This window comes from Choloepus didactylus, chromosome 14, assembly GCF_015220235.1.
Source record: "Choloepus didactylus isolate mChoDid1 chromosome 14, mChoDid1.pri, whole genome shotgun sequence".
Taxonomy (NCBI): Eukaryota; Metazoa; Chordata; class Mammalia; order Pilosa; family Megalonychidae; genus Choloepus; species Choloepus didactylus.
In genome coordinates this window covers 50,227,575-50,245,606 of record NC_051320.1, presented here as the reverse complement: position 1 = coordinate 50,245,606, position 18,032 = coordinate 50,227,575, and the positions used below count along the sequence as shown (strand labels likewise).

At 36.0% G+C, this 18,032-nt stretch overlaps 1 protein-coding gene across 1 annotated transcript in view; it reads right to left on the bottom strand.

Annotated features, from left to right (window-relative positions):
- Positions 1-18,032, bottom strand: part of DPY19L4 (dpy-19 like 4) — a 112,998-nt gene that overhangs the window by 48,751 nt on the left and 46,215 nt on the right. Inside the window, 1 exon segment of the mRNA XM_037803183.1 lies at positions 691-814. Coding sequence (XP_037659111.1) covers positions 691-814 — 124 coding nt within the window.

Sequence of the window (18,032 nt, the reverse complement as noted above, 5' to 3'; positions counted from 1 at the left end):
GCGTGGTATGTGAATATATCTTAATAAAATGATGATAAAAAAAAAAAAAAAAAAAAAAAAAAAAAAAAAAGGAACCATAAGTACGTTCTGTTTCCCAGCCACCCAAGTTTAATAGAAGCCTTTCCTTGGCTCCTATGTTCTCTTTTTCTAGCTAGGAATTCTTAAACCAACTGTTGGTTGCCTTTGTAATCATTTATTTATTTTATTTTATGTATTAACTTTATGTAAAATTATTATTCTAAGACAGTCTGTAGGTTTCATCTGACTGCCAAAAGGATTTTAACATAGAATATGCAGAGCTACCATAAAAGTTAGCACTGCTGTCATTTGTAGCCTCTCTTTATATCTTCATTAGTATTTTATTAAATTATGATGACAAAAGTATATCAATATTCAAGTGGTAAAATAACAGTGGGACAAATTAATTTTCAAAATAAGACATTACTTCATATATTTGTCAAGTAAATACATTATAGCAATATAACATCTCTTTTCTCCTAAAAATAATTTGCTGTCAATTAGATTACAGAATAAAAGTGTTACAAAGTTACTTTCCTATATCATTTCTAAGTAGTAACTACGCTTCATGCAGTGTAACTTAACTCTTAATATGAGTAGCTTTAAAACCATGTACCACATTTGTAATACATGTGAATTAACTATGATTGATAAAACAGATTTGTATCTTACCTCTGCATAAGTATTTAAGTTGCTTTTTAAATAGCCTGTCAGGGCAGCAACTTGGCACGCAAAATATGGTAGAGCCCAGTTTTCTCTTAAAGGAATGGAGTATTCGATTCTTGTTGTATCTACCCTAAAATAAACCACAGATGAACAGCAACATAGCAAGACATTATATCAATGTAAGACTACACTTCTCAAAGAACTTTGACACCTCATTGTTCTCCATAACCATTCTGTGAGGTACACATAGAGAGAGCCACCATTAGCCCACAAAGCATCTTTGAACAAACTGATACAGTGTCTCCCTTCCCTTCCCTCTCACTCCCCTTGCCCCAGAAAACTCAGTACTGTTGTGCAATTTTGGTGAACAGATGGGCCTCTGTGAGACTTTTAAAAAGGCACCCCTATTCTGGGCAGACACGGCCTCATGCTAAAGCTCACAGCTTGCTGCACAGAGTACACTGGACTTCATACCCCACCTCTCCTGCCCTTAATAAGAAGGCTAGCCTTCTCTAGAACACAATTTGCACTAACTGCACATAATTAGCAGACCTGGAACAAAGTTCTTATTCCCCTTTACATAAGGAATTAAGGAATATAAAGATCAGAGGAAGGATGTGACTTAATCAAGGTGATATAGCCAGTAGGGTTCACATATGGGATTATAGTGCATATCGTTTGATATCTAGTTTAACAATCTTTTCAGTTAGTAGTTTAATGTTTAATTTTTTTCAATCCAGAATTAACAGTAGTTCTTCATGGGATATACCTAGAGACGTTTGAGAATTCCCAGAATCACAAACACAGAAATACTTTTGTAGGCACTACCTAAGTTTCTCTTAAATCACTTTTCATTGAGAACCTGTTGTTTCCTCTGCATGTCCTCATACCACATATGAACTACCTCATCAACAATTATTAAATTGGGATGTCTTACACTCAATGGCTATTTATCATGCAAAAACAAAGGTGCTATAGAGCCCGGCAGATATGAATGTCAGTATTAAAGCATACAGCAACTGTTTAAAAAAAAAAAAAAAGCTGAAAAAAGAGCCCAGACTTCAATCAGAGATATGAAATGAAGCAGATCTGGTTAAGACTAGGGCAAATTGGGCCAAAGGGTAAAGGTTGAAACTGACTGTATGTTAAAACTTCAACTTCCATGTGAGACCAAGAGAAGTTAAGTTTATTTGTGTAGGATCTATATTTTCTAAACAATATAACTTCTACAGTCAATTTGTTCAAACACCACAATTACATGGAACTTTGAACAGGAAGTGAGAGATGGTAGGTTTGCATAGGTTAGAGTGAAATAGCAACACATCCCAAAGTAATTTGGGCAGAGAATAAAAATATATATGCAGGGAGGAAAATGCACAAGTGTTGGACTTCCTCACCTGGATTGTTGCTGATGTTCTCACAAACATTGAGGACTGATGGCTTGGTATGCTGAGGCCTGTATCTTGGAGCTTGCCCTTATGAAGCTTGTTGCTGCAAAGGAGAGGCTAAACCTTTTTATAATTGTGCTTAAGTGTCTCCCCCTGTGTGCCTCTTTGCTGCTCAGATGTGGCCCTCTCTTTCTAACTAAGCCACCTCAGCAGGTGATCTCACTGTCCTATCCCCTACATGGGACCAGACTCCCAGGGGTGTAAATCTCCCTGGAAATGCAGGATATGACTCCTGGGGGGGGACCTGGCAGTGTGGGACTGAGAATACCTTCTTGACCAAAAGGCGGATGCGAAATGAAACAAAATAAAGCTTCAGTGGCTGAGAGATTTCAAACGGAGTCAAGAGGTCACTCTGGTGGACATTCTTACACAATATATAGACAACCCTTTTTAGGATTTAATGTATTGGAATAGCTAGAAGTAAATACCTGAAACTATCAAACTCCAATCCAGTAGCCTTAACTCTTGAAGACGACTGTATAACAATGTAGCTTACGAGGGGTGACAGTGTGATTGTGAAAACCTTGTGGATCACACTCCCTTTATCCAGTGTATGGATCGGTAAGTAGAAAAATGGGGACAAAAGCTAAATGAAAAATAGGATGGGATGGGGGTGTGTTTCGGGTGTTCTTTTTTACTTTTATTTTTTATTCTTATTCTTATTCTTTCTGGTGTAAGGCAAATGTTCAAAAATAGACTGGGGTGATGAATGCATAACTAAATGATGATACTGTGGACAACTGACTACATTTTGGATGACTGTATGGTATTTGACTATATCTCAATAAAATTGCAGGGAAAAAAAGCCATGAAAACCAATGAATGAAACCTTTTTTTAGTAAGAAGTTAATAAGAAATTACATTACCAAGTACAAATAATAAATCCTAAAAACCCTCTTAACTCATCTCTTTCCCTAGTCTCATAACTCTAGCAGCTAACAACGTTCTCGTTCTATTCCTACCCCCCTTCCCTCCCGTCATATCCTTCTTTTTCCTCAGAGTAGCACAATGTACCATCTTATGTCAAATTGACTACAGCCTTATCTGGCTATTTCAAATTTACAGTTTCACCAATTTTCGGTTTAGCACAACAAAGTTTCAGTAGCTAAGCAAAACAAGACAAAAGGTTTTCCTAGGGAGACAGAAAGGAGAATGTGATAAACAATAATTGCACTTTAATATTTTTGCTCTTATGACCAATATAACAGAACTAATGACTATTACGACAAATTAGACATTTGCATTGCCCAATAATCCATTCAAACATTTGTTCCACTTATAACTGTTTTACAAAAATCATAACTCACAAGTTTTTATTCTACTTTGTAAATTTACATTATATGTATTTTATATGATCTCTCTTCTTCATACTCATCAATACTTGCATTTCTACAAACCATCAATGACCATTAAAATTACAATTTATAATAGCATAAAAAATAACAAATATCTATAAATAAATCTAAAGACAGGCATGTCAGATCTCTACACTGAAAACTACACTATAAAATATTGAAAGTAGAGAACGCCTAAATAAATGGAAAGACAGATTATGTTTTACATACTATGGAATGGAAAACTCAATATTGTTAACATGTCCATCCTCCCCAACGTAATCTACAGATGGCAGAATAGGAGAGGCCGAACAAATTTCTCCTCTGTGAAAAAACTAGAGAAAGGGAGAAAACGACTGGGACGGCAGTTCCAGGGCACGAGTAGCCAGAGAGGGACCTCTACAATATATAATGGGGACTTGGACAAAAAAGCATAGAAATTACGTCTGAAATGATGGGGTGAGTTTATTCAACCGGGACCACTGGGGGCTGGCAGTTCCCCACTCCCACACACCCATCTCAGCCCCGTGGATGGGCGCTCCCGTGAGGCAACTTGAGAAACAAAGGCTCTCTCTTGAGAGCACACAGAAAACCCGGTGCATTTATTCTTCCCCCACGGAAGCCGTGTGGTGTACACAGGTGATAGGCAGGGATAAGCAAGGGTGTCGCATATGGAAGCACTAGAAGCCCTTCCCCCACTCCAGAGTCGTGGGCACAGGCAGGAGGGACCAGGATACATTTGAGCTGGAGGGTGAGACATGCAACCCAAGAGTAATCCATTCAGAGACCCAGGAATCACCTGACCCACTGGTGCCATTAAGCAGACTCCCTGATGAACTGCACAGGGCCCCCCCCCCCACCTCCAGGGCTGGCAGTCCCACGTGCACACAGAGAAAGGTTGCGCTGATTGGATTTTCACTTGGTGTGGAGCCCGCTGACAGCACAGCTGCAGTTAGGGAAAATCAAATAACTAGGAATAAACTTAACCAAGGATGTAGAAGACATCTACACAGAAAATTACAAAACTTTACTAAAAGAAATGAAAGAGGACGTAAATAAGTGGAAAGACTTTCCGTGTTCATGGACAGGAAGACTAAACATCATTAAGATGTCAATTCCACCCAAACTGATCTATAGATTCAACACAATTCCAATAAAAATTCCAACAACCTACTCTGCAGACGTGAAAAAGCTAGTTATCAAATTCATTTGGAAGGGAAAGATGCCTCAAATTGCCAAAAAACATGCTGAACAAGAAGAATGAAGTAGGAGGATTTCCTGACTTTAAAGCCTACCACAAAGGCACAGTGGTCAAAACAGCAGAGTACTGCGCAAAGAGAAACATATTGATCAATGAAATCGAATTGAGAGTTCAGAAAAAGATCCCCAGATCTTTGGCCAACTGATTTTTGATAAGGCCCCTAAATTCACTAAACTGAGACCAAACAGTCTCTTCAACACATGGGGCTGGGAGTACTGGATATCCATAACCACAAGAATGAAAGAGGACCCCTACCTCACACTCTATACAAAAATTAAATCAAATTGGATCAAACACCTCAATAGAAGAGACAGCATAATAAAACTCCTAGAAAATAATACAGGGAAACATCTTCAATATTGAGTAATAGGAGGTCGCTTCTTAGATCTTACACCCAAAGCACAAGCAACTCAAGAAAAAATAGATAAATAGGAACTCCTCAAAATCGCAAGTTTCTGTGCCTCAAAGGACTTTGTCAAAAAGGTGAAGAGGCAACCAACTCAATGGGAGAAAACATTTGGAAGTCATATATCTGATGAGACTGATTCTTGTTTATAAAAAAAATCCTACAACTCAACAACAACAGTAAAAACAGCCCAATTATAAAATGGGCAAAAGATATGAAAAAACATGAAAAAAGTTCATCTTCATTAGCTATTAGAGAAATGCAAATCAAAACCACAATGAGATATCATCTCATACCAATAAGAATGGCTGCCATTAAACAAACAGGAAACTACAAATGCTGGAGAGGATGTAAAGAAACTGGAACTCTTATTCATTGCTGGTGGGAATGTACAATGGTAAAGCCACTCTGGAAGACTGTTTGGTGGTTCCTCAGAAAACTAAATATCGAGTTGCCCTATGACCCGGCAATTCCACTACTCAGTATATACCCAGATGATCTGAAAGCAATGACACAGACGTTTGCACGCTGATGTTCATAGAGGAATTGTTCACAATTGCCAAAAGATGGAAACAACCCAAGTGTCCTTCAACAGATGAGTGGATAAATAAAATGTGGTATATACATATGATGGCATACTACACAGCAGTTAAGAAGGAATGAGGTCCTGAAATGTGACAACATGGATGAACCTTGAAGACATAATGCTGGGTGAAATAAGTCAGACACAAAAAGAGAGATATTGTATGTTACCACTTATGTGAACTCCCTGAACAATGTAAAATCAGTGTCTTATAATGTAGAATATAGGGGACCTAGAGATTGACAGAAGCTAGAGAAGGGAAATGATTACCTAATATGCACAGACCTATTAATTAGGGTTGATGATAATTCATTAAGGGGATTATAATTATCAATGCTGCTTTGAATGAAAACATGATTGAAAAGGGTTGTTTAAAGGCATGAACCCCACAGATTAGCACTACACATATAAATAAGTGCTTACACAATCTACTTCTGAGGTATCACACTGGTACAAAGAGTTAACAACAGAGTGTCATACGGGAAAAATACCTATTGCATACTATGGACTACATTTAATAGGAATACCTTACTAGTACCACAATAATACCAGGGATAAATAATTAGGGGCTGATAAGAGCTTTGGGGTGTTTTGGGCTATGATAATTGTTTAAAATTGAGAGTGACAATGATTGTACAACTAAACGAAGATAATGTGAGACACTGATTGTTTCTCTTGGTCAAAATATGTATACTATGTGAAATTAGGAAGCCCCCTACTTAAATGATCAAGTCCTTGATCTTGAGGCTTGCTCTTGTGAAACTTATGGCTGTAAATGGGAGGTTAAGCCTTCCTATAATTACGCCTAAGAGTCGCCCCAGACTTACGCACACTTTAGACAACCTTTTTTAGGTTCTAAAGAATTGGGGTAGCTGGTGGTGGATGCCTGAAACTGTTAAACTACAACCCAGAACCCATGAATCTCGAAGACAGTTGTATAAAAATGTAGCTTATGAGGGGTGACAGTGGGATTGGGAATGCCATAAGGACCAAACTCCACTTTGTCTAGTTTATGGATCGATGTGTAGAAAAGTAGGGGAAGCAAACAAACAGACAAAGGTACCTAGTGTTCTTTTTTACTTCAATTGCTCTTTTTCACTCTAATTATTATTCTTGTTATTTTTGTGTGTGTGCTAATGAAGGTGTCAGGGATTGATTTAGGTGATGAATGTACAACTATGTAATGGTACTGTAAACAATCGAAAGTACAATTTGTTTTGTATGACTGCGTGGTATGTGAATATATCTCAATAAAATGATGATTAAAAAAAAAAAAAAAAAAAAAAGAGTCGCCCCAGAGAACCTTTTTTGTTGCTCACATGTGGCCTCTCTCTAAGACCAACTCTGCAAATAAATTCAGTATCCTCTCCTTACATTGGACATGACACCCAGGGTAGTGAGTCTCCCTGACAAGTGGGACATGAGCCCCAGGAATGAGCCTAGCCCTGGAATTGAGGGATTGACAGTGCCTTCTTGAACAAAACACGAAAAGAAAGGTAACAAAATAAGGTTTCAGTGACTAAGAGATTTCAAATAGAGTCAGGAGTCTATCCTGGAGGTTACTCTTATGCAAGCTTCACCTAGATATTTAAAATGGCCACAGTATGCCAAGCCATAACCAACAGTGGTCCTGAAAATACTAAAGAATACCTACATCCCTATCTGAGACTCTTATAAAAGTTTCACTCGCTAAATTTATTTTTCAGAAGCTTAAAACCTCCAGGGTGTTCCTATGCTAGATAAGCCCCCAAAACCCAGAGGCCAAGGCCTCTTCAAGAACATCAAACAGATACATCCCCCTTTACCATAATGTCGACACCCCTTTTCAATATGGACAAATGAGGGTGGTCATGGTCCAGATATCCCTGAAGACTGAGACAGTGATCAAAAGAGAGGGAGGGGTAGCAACAGACAAGATAAGATTTAACAAAGGATTATGAATATTGAATCTATCTATTTGTCTGTCTATCTATCTATCTATCTATCTATCTACACACACATATACACATATTTAGTTTCTAGGGTATTACAATACCTAGAAGGAAATAACTGAAATGGTGGAAATGTAACCCATAGCACTCTTTGAAATTTGCTCTAGTTACTTGTTAAATTGTAATCTGAAAGTTATCACCTGTATGTGTATATACTATATTTCACAATAAGGAAAAAACTGAAATTATGGAACTGTAACCCGTAACAGTCTTTTAAATTTTCTAACTACTTGGTAAAATGTACCTTGAAAGTTATCACTAGTCTGTATATATTTCATAATAAAAAAAGTTAAAAGGAAAAAAAAAAAACCAAATTCACAAAGCTTCTTGATGAAAACATAGAAAACATCACCATGACCTTAGCAAGAATAATGATTTATTGGGCAGAACACAAAAAGTACTAATGATAAGAGATTTTCTTATTAAGAAACACTATTAAGAAAATGAATAAGTGACCACAGTCTTAGAAAAAAATAATCACAGTGCATATATTGAACAAAGGACCTCATATCCAAAATATATAAAGAGCTCTAACAAATGAACAATTAAAAGATAAATCCAATCTTTAAATATGAGCAAAAGACTTAGACATGTCACAAAAGAAAATAAAATATACAAATAGCCAATAAGCACATGGAAAGGTATTCAATATCATTAGTCATCATGGAAATGCAAATTAAAATCACAATGAGGTACCATTTCACACCCACTAGAATGGCTAAAGTCAAAAAGATTAACATCAGCAAATGCTGGTAAGGATATGGAACAACTAGAACTGCCATAAATTGCTGGTGGGAAGATAAAATGGTACAACCACTTTGGAGAACTTATTGGCATTTTTAAAAATAAAGTTAAACATACATCTATCCATTTACCCCAAAATTCCACTCCTAGGTATTCAGACAAGAGAAATGAAAACATACGCACACAGAAAGACTTGTACAAGAATATTCAATGCAACCTCATTCATAATAGCAAAACTCTGGAAATAACCCAAATGCTCCTTAAAAGGAGAATGGATTAAAAAAATTGTGCATATTCATATAATAGACTACTACTCAACAATAAAAAGGAATGAACTGATATAAACAACAATGTGGATGAATTTCAAAAATATTATGCTGAGCCAGACACAAGAGTACATACTCTAAGATTCTACTTACATGAAGATACAGAACCGACCTATAACAATAGAAATCAGAACAATAGTTACCTTGAAAAACAAGGAAACTGTCTGTGTTTATGGAAATGTTCCATATCTTGTTTTGAATAGTGATTACATGGTTGTACAAAATATTAAAAACGCACTGTAATGAACACTTAGAATCTGTGCATTTTATTGTTCCTTAATTATACCTCAATAGAAATATCAACAAAAAAAAATACTAGGCTAGATGAAAATCTTAATGATTGGGTTTGGCAAAGATTTCTTAAACATGACACAAAATCATGATCTATAAAAGAAAAAATCAATACATTGGACTTCATCAAAATTTAAAACTTCTGATCTTCAAAGCACACTTAAGAAAATGAAAAGCAGGATAAGGCAGAGAAAATATTTCCAAAATACACATCTGCCAAAGAACTCATATTCAGAATATATAAAGAATTCTTATAATACAATAACTTAATAGAAACAACCCAATTTTGAAAATGAGCAATAGATGTGGCCTCTCTCTCTCTAAAAAGCCCACATGGCAGGTGAACTCACTGCCCTACCCTCCTAGTGGGACATGATTCCCAGAAGTGTAAATCTTCCTGGTAATGGCAGGACATGACTCCCAGAGATGAGCCTGGAACCAGCATTGTGGGATTGAGAAAATCTTGACCAAAAGGGAGAAGCAAAATGAAACAAAATAAAGTTTCAGTGGCTGAGTGGTTTCAAATGGGGTCAAGAGGTCATTCTGGAGAGCATTCTAATGCATTATATAGATACCCCTGTGTAGTTTTTAGTGTATTGGAATAGCTAGAAGGAAATACTGGAAACTGTCGAACTGCAACCCAGTAACCTTGATTCTTGAAGATGACTGTGTAACTATGTAGCTTACACAGTATGACTGTGTGATTGTGAAAACCCTGTGGCTCACACTCCCTTTATCCAGTGTATGGACAGATGAGTAGAAAAATGAGGACAAAAATTAAATGAAAAATAGGGTGGGATGCAGGGATGGAATGCTTTGGGTATTATTCTGTACTTTTATTTTTATTCTTATTTTTTTTTTTTGAAGTAAGGAAAATGTTCAAAAATTAACTGTGGTGATGAATGCACAACTATATGATGGTACTGTGAACAGCTGATTATACACTGTGGATGACTCTATGGTATGTGAATATATCTCAATAAAACTGGATTTAAAAAAAAAAAAGAATACCAAAAAAATTGAGAAAAAGATTTAAACAGCACTCCAGCAAATAAGTACATGAAAAGATGCATATCATTTGGCATTACAGAAAAGCAAATTAAAACTACAATGAGATAGATAACACTGTACACTCGCTAGGGCTAAAGTTAAAAAGACTAACAAAAAAAAAGGACACTCAAAGTTTTAGCAAGTATTTAGAATGAATGGAACTCTCATATGCTGCTGCTAGGTCTGTAAAATGGTACAACCAGTTTAGAAAAGTTTGGCAATTTCTTAAAAGTTAAACACATACCTACCATATGACCCAGCCATTCTCCTCCTAGATACTTACCCAAGAGAAATGAAAGCATTTGTCCACACAAAGACTTGCATACAAATACTCACAGCAGGTTTACTTGTAATAGTCCCAAAATGGAAATTACTCAAATGTCCATCAACAGCTGATTGGATAAATAAATTGTGGTATATCCATATAATAGAATGCTACCTAGCAATTAAAGGAATGAACTATTGATACATGCAATATACACGCATCTCAAAATAATCATGCTGAGTGAAAGCCAGATTTTTTAAAAAGTATACACTGTATGACTCCATTTATATAAAATTCCAGAGATCTATAGTGACAGAAAGCAGATTATTTGTTTGGTGGGGATAGTAGGGACAATAGGAGAGGCAAAATAGGAAAAGAAAAGAGGGAAGGATTGCACAAGGAAATTTTGGAGACTGATGTATATGTTTATCATATTGATTGGATTGCTGGTTTCATGGGTGTGTCTAAATGACTAAACTGATCAAATTGTGTACTTTAAATATGTATAGCTTATACCTCAATAAACCTGCTAAAAATTATTAGAAGAAAACTTGTCTTCTATGAATATATTTGTGACTGAATATATATGCAAAAAATGGAATCATATATAAGGATTAAATGAAATAAAACCTGTAAAGAACTTAGCACAGCATCTAGAATCTAGTGAACATTCCATATGTATTAGACCTTAGCTCTTTGATAATTCTGAATGAACTATTTTTTTTATTTAGCAATATATTATGAGTATCTTTTCATAATATATACATGTCAGTTAAATACAATTCAACTACATTTATGTAATGGCCATTACAAGCCATTGTACAGCTCTTATCATAATCTTTTTAATGCGATTTTAGTGAGACATATTCACACACCATACAATCCATCCAAAGTATACAATCAGTGTCTCCCAGTATTATCAAATAGTTCTGCAGTCATCACCACAGCAAATTTTAGAATGTTTTCATTACTCAGAAAACAATAATAAGATAAAATAAAAATATAAAAAAACCTAAAACATCCCATACCCCCCCCCCCACTGTTGACCCCTAGTGTGGGCATTGTACATTTGTTACTGTTGAAGAAAGAATATTAAGATATTACTGTTAATTATAGTCCACAGTTTGCAATAGGTACATTTTCTCCCATATACCCCTCTATTATTAACTCCTTGTAATAGTGTCATGAAAGAACTATTTTGTATTTGTACTGCTAATCACGGTCATCACCCACAAGATTCACCATGTTATACATTCCCATGTTTTAACTTCTAGCTTTCCTTCTGATGACATACATGATTCTAAACTAACCCTTTCCACCCATTCACTTACAATTCAGCACTATTAACTATACTCACATTAACGAGCTACCGTCACCTCTATCCGTTTCCAAACATTTAAGTTCAACCTAGTTGAACATTCTCCACATATTAAGCAACTGCTCCCCATTCTCTAGTCTCATCCTGCCCCTGATAATCTATATTCTAGACTTTTTCTATGAGCTTACGTATTATAATTAGTTCATATTAGTGAGATCATACAATATTTGTCCTTTCGTGTCTGACTTATTTAGCACAACATAAAGTCCTGAAAGTTCATCCATGTTGTCATGTACTTTGGGACTTCATTCCTTCTTACTGTGCATAGTATTCCATTGTATGTATATTCCACATTTTGTTTATCCATTCATCTGTTGAGGCACACTTGAGCTGTTTACACCTTTTGGCAGTTGTGAATAATGCTGCTCTGAACATTGGTGTGCAAGTGTCTATTCACATCCCTGCATTTAGGTCTTCTGATGTACACCAAGTAGCGGGATTGCCTTATCGTAAGTCAACTCTATACTTGGCTTTCTGAGGAACAGCCAAACTGTCCTCCACAGTGACTGTACCATTTCACATTCCCATCACCAGTGAGTAAGTGTTCCTATTTCCCCACATTTTCTCCAACACTTGTGGTTTCCTGTTTGTTTATATCATATTTTTAACTAATTTCCTAATATTATATACACTTACACTGTTTCTGACTTGACCTATTACAAACAGTTTTTTAAAAAAACAAACCAATATTTTCATATAGTAATTACTGGCTTCGTTGATTCCTTTCAGCTCTTTACTCCATCTGGAACTTATTTTAGTATGTGTGCAATAAGGATATTTTTCCAGATTTGGTTGTTCCAATACCATTTATAAAATATACATTCTAAAGGCCATCTGTTTTCATATACTATTCCTGAAAAATTGTTTGGAAAGTTAACTTTTTAAAAGATAAACAAGAGATTCACAAGTTCTTAGGCAGGAAATGCAGAAGAATAGGCTATCCATTCTTAATTTGGAACTCTGTGAACCATTCCATCAACCCTGAACTGGGAAGTGAACCCTTTCCAAAGGTTCACCCACCACCTCTACCCAACCCACAGATTAGTGCAGTCAAATTTTTAAAACTTTGTTCCAGAAACACTAGGAATCTGACTCCTCTAGTCATTGTACAGAAACTGAGTAGGTTACCTGCCAGCCATTTGCTATACTAATAAATGACAGTCCGTACAAACCTCTCCACTGCTACCTTCCTGAACGTCTGTGCTGCTCTCTGTTCCCCTCACCATGCTTGCTGGGAGTGAGAACCAGAAGGCTAACAGTGGGATATGGCCAAATCAAGTGACACCCACATTGTTCCTAGTGGTAGACTCTGGCAGATAGTAGCAGAAGTCAACAAATACTTCAAAACAATAACTAGTTAGATCAATTGGGGTCCACAGACCTCTAGATACATTAACAGAGATCAGTAAGTTCTGAGTTTAATTTTGTGTTTTCATTTTAATGATGTTCTAACATCATAATATAAGTATAATCTGAATCATCTGAATGACCACCTTGTAACTCACTACTGCCAAATGATTTGTGCTCACTTACCTGTTTGCATGAACAATCTAGTTTACAACATAGTTCTACCATAATTGACTTGGGCTAAGCAGAAAAAAAATGACATGGTCTTCATACTAAATGTTCCTTTGCCAAATAAAAGCCAAATGATCTCTTGATCACTGTGGTAAAAAAGGGTTCATAGCAGACTGAACAGAGAAAAATGATGAGAACTGAGTGGTAGATGTGAATGCCTGTCACACTCAAAAGAACCTGTTAGACTGGTACCATATTTATACTGAGAGCAGCAATTTGGTTTCAGCAAAATATCATCCAAACATTAACTTTAACGTTAGTGTTTTCCATGAGTATTTTACCAATTTGTATGTATTTCATTAGTAAACTGGTTTCAGTTTATAGTAGCATAAGAGCTTTTAAGCATAAGGAGTTTTGCCTAGTTTTATGTTTCATATTTAAGTAGAATTAGAATTCAGATTAAGTCTACACATGGCATCCATAAGAATTAAGTTTTAAACATACAAAACTGAAGTTTGAGAAACATTGAATTAGATGACATATGAAAAACAATTTGATGTATCAAAGCATGACATGTGAAAGTTAAAAACTACCTTTACACTATCAGCACAACTTCTATGGCTGTGACTTGTATTGATGTGTTATAATTTACCTAACCATTCTCCTATATTTAGGTTGTTTTTTATTTTTTGTATTCTTGTACCTAATACTATACTAAATAAGTTCAACTAATGAGCTCTTTGCTTCCTTTTAGATTATCACCTTGAGATAAATTCACTGAAATGACATTCCTTGGAAAAATTTCTACCTAAAACCAAAAAAACCTTACACCTCTACCAGCATGTTGAGTGTACCGATATCATGACAACAGAATGAGCATAATGCATTACCATTATTTTCTGCTAAATGTACCTGTAAGACATTTGCATTGCCTTGCATCATACCTCTTTATTATCACCAATGCATGGAGTAATTTTTTTTGGCCAAAGATTACATTTAATACAGGCTTTTAATCAGAAATATTTTCTTTTCCCTTCAAATACAAAGAGGTTTTACTGTAAGTGATAACCACATACATATTTGTATATGAAAAGATCAGTTGGGATGAAGAATAATTTGCATATTGTTTATATGTGAAGCTTGGATTTGAATCACATTTTGGTAGTCTCTGTTCAAATGGAGTTATCAAGAACTAGAAAACCTCAACAAACCAATCACAAGCAAAGAGATCCAATCAGTCATCAAAAATCTACCTACAAATAAAAGCCCAGGGCCAGAGGGCTCCACAGGGGAATTTTAAAACTTTCCAAAAAGAACTGACATCATTCCTGCTCAAACTCGTTCAAAAAATTGAAAAAGGAACACTACCTAACTCATTTTATGAAGCCAACATCACTCTGATACCAAAACCAGATAAAGATATTACAAAATGAAAAACTATAGGCCAATCTCCCTAATGAATACAGATGCAAAAATCCTAAATAAAATACTTGCAAATCAAATCCAAAGGCACATTCAAAGAATTATATACCATGACCAAGTGGGGTTCATTCCTGGCATGCAAGGGTGGTTCAACATAAGAAAATCAATTAATGTAATAAAACACATTAACAAATCAAAAGGGAAAAATCAAATGATCATCTTGATAGACACTGAAAAAGCATTTAACAAAATTCAACATCCCTTTTTTTTTTTTTTTTGCTTTTGTGTTTACTTTTTTTTTTTTTTTTTAATTCAGTTTTATTGAAATATATTCACAAACCATACAGTCATCTATGGTATATAATCAACTGTTCACAGTATGATCATATAGTTATGCGTTCATCACCACAATCTATTTCTCAACATTTTCCTTACATCAGAAAGAATCAGAATAAGAATAAAAAATAAAAGTGAAAAGAGAATACCCAAACCATCCCCCCATCCCACCCTATTTGTCATTTAGTTTTTACTCCCATTTTTCTACTGATTTTTTTTCAATTTTTTAACTTTATCAAAAAATTAAAAACAAACAGGCAAACAACAACCAAAAAAACCCCACAACATTTCAAACAAAGCAATGGATTAAGGAAAACAAATAACCTAAAATAACTACTTTGCTTCCAATATGTTCCTACCATACCCCAAGAAAATTAATAAACCATGTCCAAACAGAGGAGTAAGAAAAACAAATAATCTAAAATAACTACATTGCTTCCAACATGTTCCTACCATACCCCAAGAAAATTAACAACCCCTAAGAAAACAAAGGAATAAGAGAAAAAAAAAACCTAAAATAACTCTATTGCTTCCAACATGATCTTACTATATCCAAGAAAGTTTACAAACCATAATCATTCCTGAGCATTCCCATAACATTGAGATTACCCTCCATAGTTTATCTGTTCTTATTAGATTATCATTCCCCCTCCACTAATTGGTATCTCTAGGTCCCCTACATTCTACAGTATAAAACATTGTACATTTTTCACAGAATTCATATTAGTGGTAACATACAATATATCTCTTTTTGTGCCTGGCTTATTTTGCTCAGCATTATGTCTTTTTTTTTTTTTTTTTTTTTAATCTTCATTTTATTGAGATATATTCATATACCACGCAGTCATACAAAACAAATCGTACTTTCGATTGTTCACAGTACCATTACATAGTTGTACATTCATCACCCAAATCAATCCCTGACACCTTCATTAGCACATACACAAGAATAACAAGAATAATAATTAGAGTGAAAAAGAGCAATTGAAGTAAAAAAGAACACTGGGTACCTTTGTCTGTTTGTTTCCTTCCCCTATTTTTCTACTCATCCATCCATAAACTAGACAAAGTGGAGTGTGGTCCTTATGGCTTTCCCAATCCCCTTGTCACCCCTCATAAGCTACATTTTTATACAACTGTCTTCGAGATTCATGGGTTCTGGGTTGTAGTTTGATAGTTTCAGCTATCCACCACCAGCTACCCCAATTCTTTAGAACCTAAAATGGGTTGTCTAAAGTGTGCGTAAGAGTGCCCACCAGAGTGACCTCTCGGCTCCTTTTGGATTCTCTCTGCCACTGAAGCTTATTTCATTTCCTTTCACATCCCCCTTTTGGTCAAGAAGATGTTCTCCGTCCCACGATGCCAGGTCTACATTCCTCCCCGGGAGTCATATTCCACGTTGCCAGGGAGATTCACTCCCCTGGGTGTCTGATCCCACGTAGGGGGGAGGGCAGTGATTTCACCTTTCAAGTTGGCTTAGCTAGAGAGACAGGGCCACATCAGAGCAACAAAGAGGCATTCGGGAGGAGGCTCTTAGGCACAACCATAGGGAGGCCTAGCCTCTCCTTTGCAGCAACCGTCTTCCCAAGGGTAAAACCTGTGGTAGAGGGCTCAACCCATCAAACCACCAGTCCCCTATGTCTGTGGTCATGTTAGCAACCATGGAGGTGGGGTAGGCGAATACCCCTGCATTCTCCACAGGCTCCTCAAGGGGGCACTGCATCTTTTTTTTTTCCTCGTTTTTTTTTTTTTTTTTAACTTTCCCTTCTTTTTTAAATCAACTGTATGAAAAAAAAGTTAAAAAGAAAACATACAATAAAAGAACATTTTAAAGAGACCATAACAAGGGAGTAAGAAAAAGACAACTAACCTAAGATAACTGCTTAACTTCCAACATGTTCCTACTTTACCCCAAGAAAGTTACCTAATATAGCAACATTTCTGTGAACTTGCTCCTACTATATCCATCAGAAATTAACAGACCATAGTCATTCCTGGGCATCCCCAGAACGTTAAATAGCTTATCTGTTCTTGGATTATTGTTCCCCCTTCCTTAATTGCTCTCTACTGCTAGTTCCCCTACATTCTACATTATAAACCATTTGTTTTACATTTTTCAAAGTTCACATTAGTGGTAGCATATAATATTTCTCTTTTTGTGCCTGGCTTATTTCGCTTAGCATTATGTCTTCAAGGTTCATCCATGTTGTCATATGTTTCACGAGATCGTTCCTTCTTACTGCCGCGTAGTATTCCATCGTGTGTATATACCACATTTTATTTATCCACTCATCTGTTGAAGGACATTTGGGTTGTTTCCATCTCTTGGCAATTGTGAATAATGCTGCTATGAACATTGGCGTCCAGATATCTGTTCGTGTCACTGCTTTCCGATCTTCCGGGTACATACCGAGAAGTGCAATCGCTGGGTCGAATGGTAACTCTATATCTAGTTTTCTAAGGAACTGCCAGACTGACTTCCAGAGTGGCTGAACCATTATACAGTCCCACCAACAGTGAATAAGAGTTCCAATTTCTCCACATCCCCTCCAGCATTTGTAGTTTCCTGTTTGTTTAATGGCAGCCATTCTAACCGGTGTTAGATGGTATCTCATTGTGGTCTTAATTTGCATCTCTCTAATAGCTAGTGAAGCTGAACATTTTTTCATGTGTTTCTTGGCCATTTGTATTTCCTCTTCAGAGAACTGTCTTTTCATATCTTTTGCCCATTTTATAATTGGGGTGTCTGTACTATTGTCATTGACTTCTAGGATTTCTTTATATATGCAAGATATCAGTCTTTTGTCAGATACATGGTTTCCAAAAATTTTTTCCCATTGAGTTGGCTGCCTCTTTACCTTTTTGAGAAATTCCTTTGAGGTGCAGAAACTTCTAAGCTTGAGGAGTTCCCATTTATCTATTTTCTCTTTTGTTGCTTGTGCTTTGGGTGTAAAGTCTAGGAAGTGGCCGCCTAATACAAGGTCTTGAAGATGTT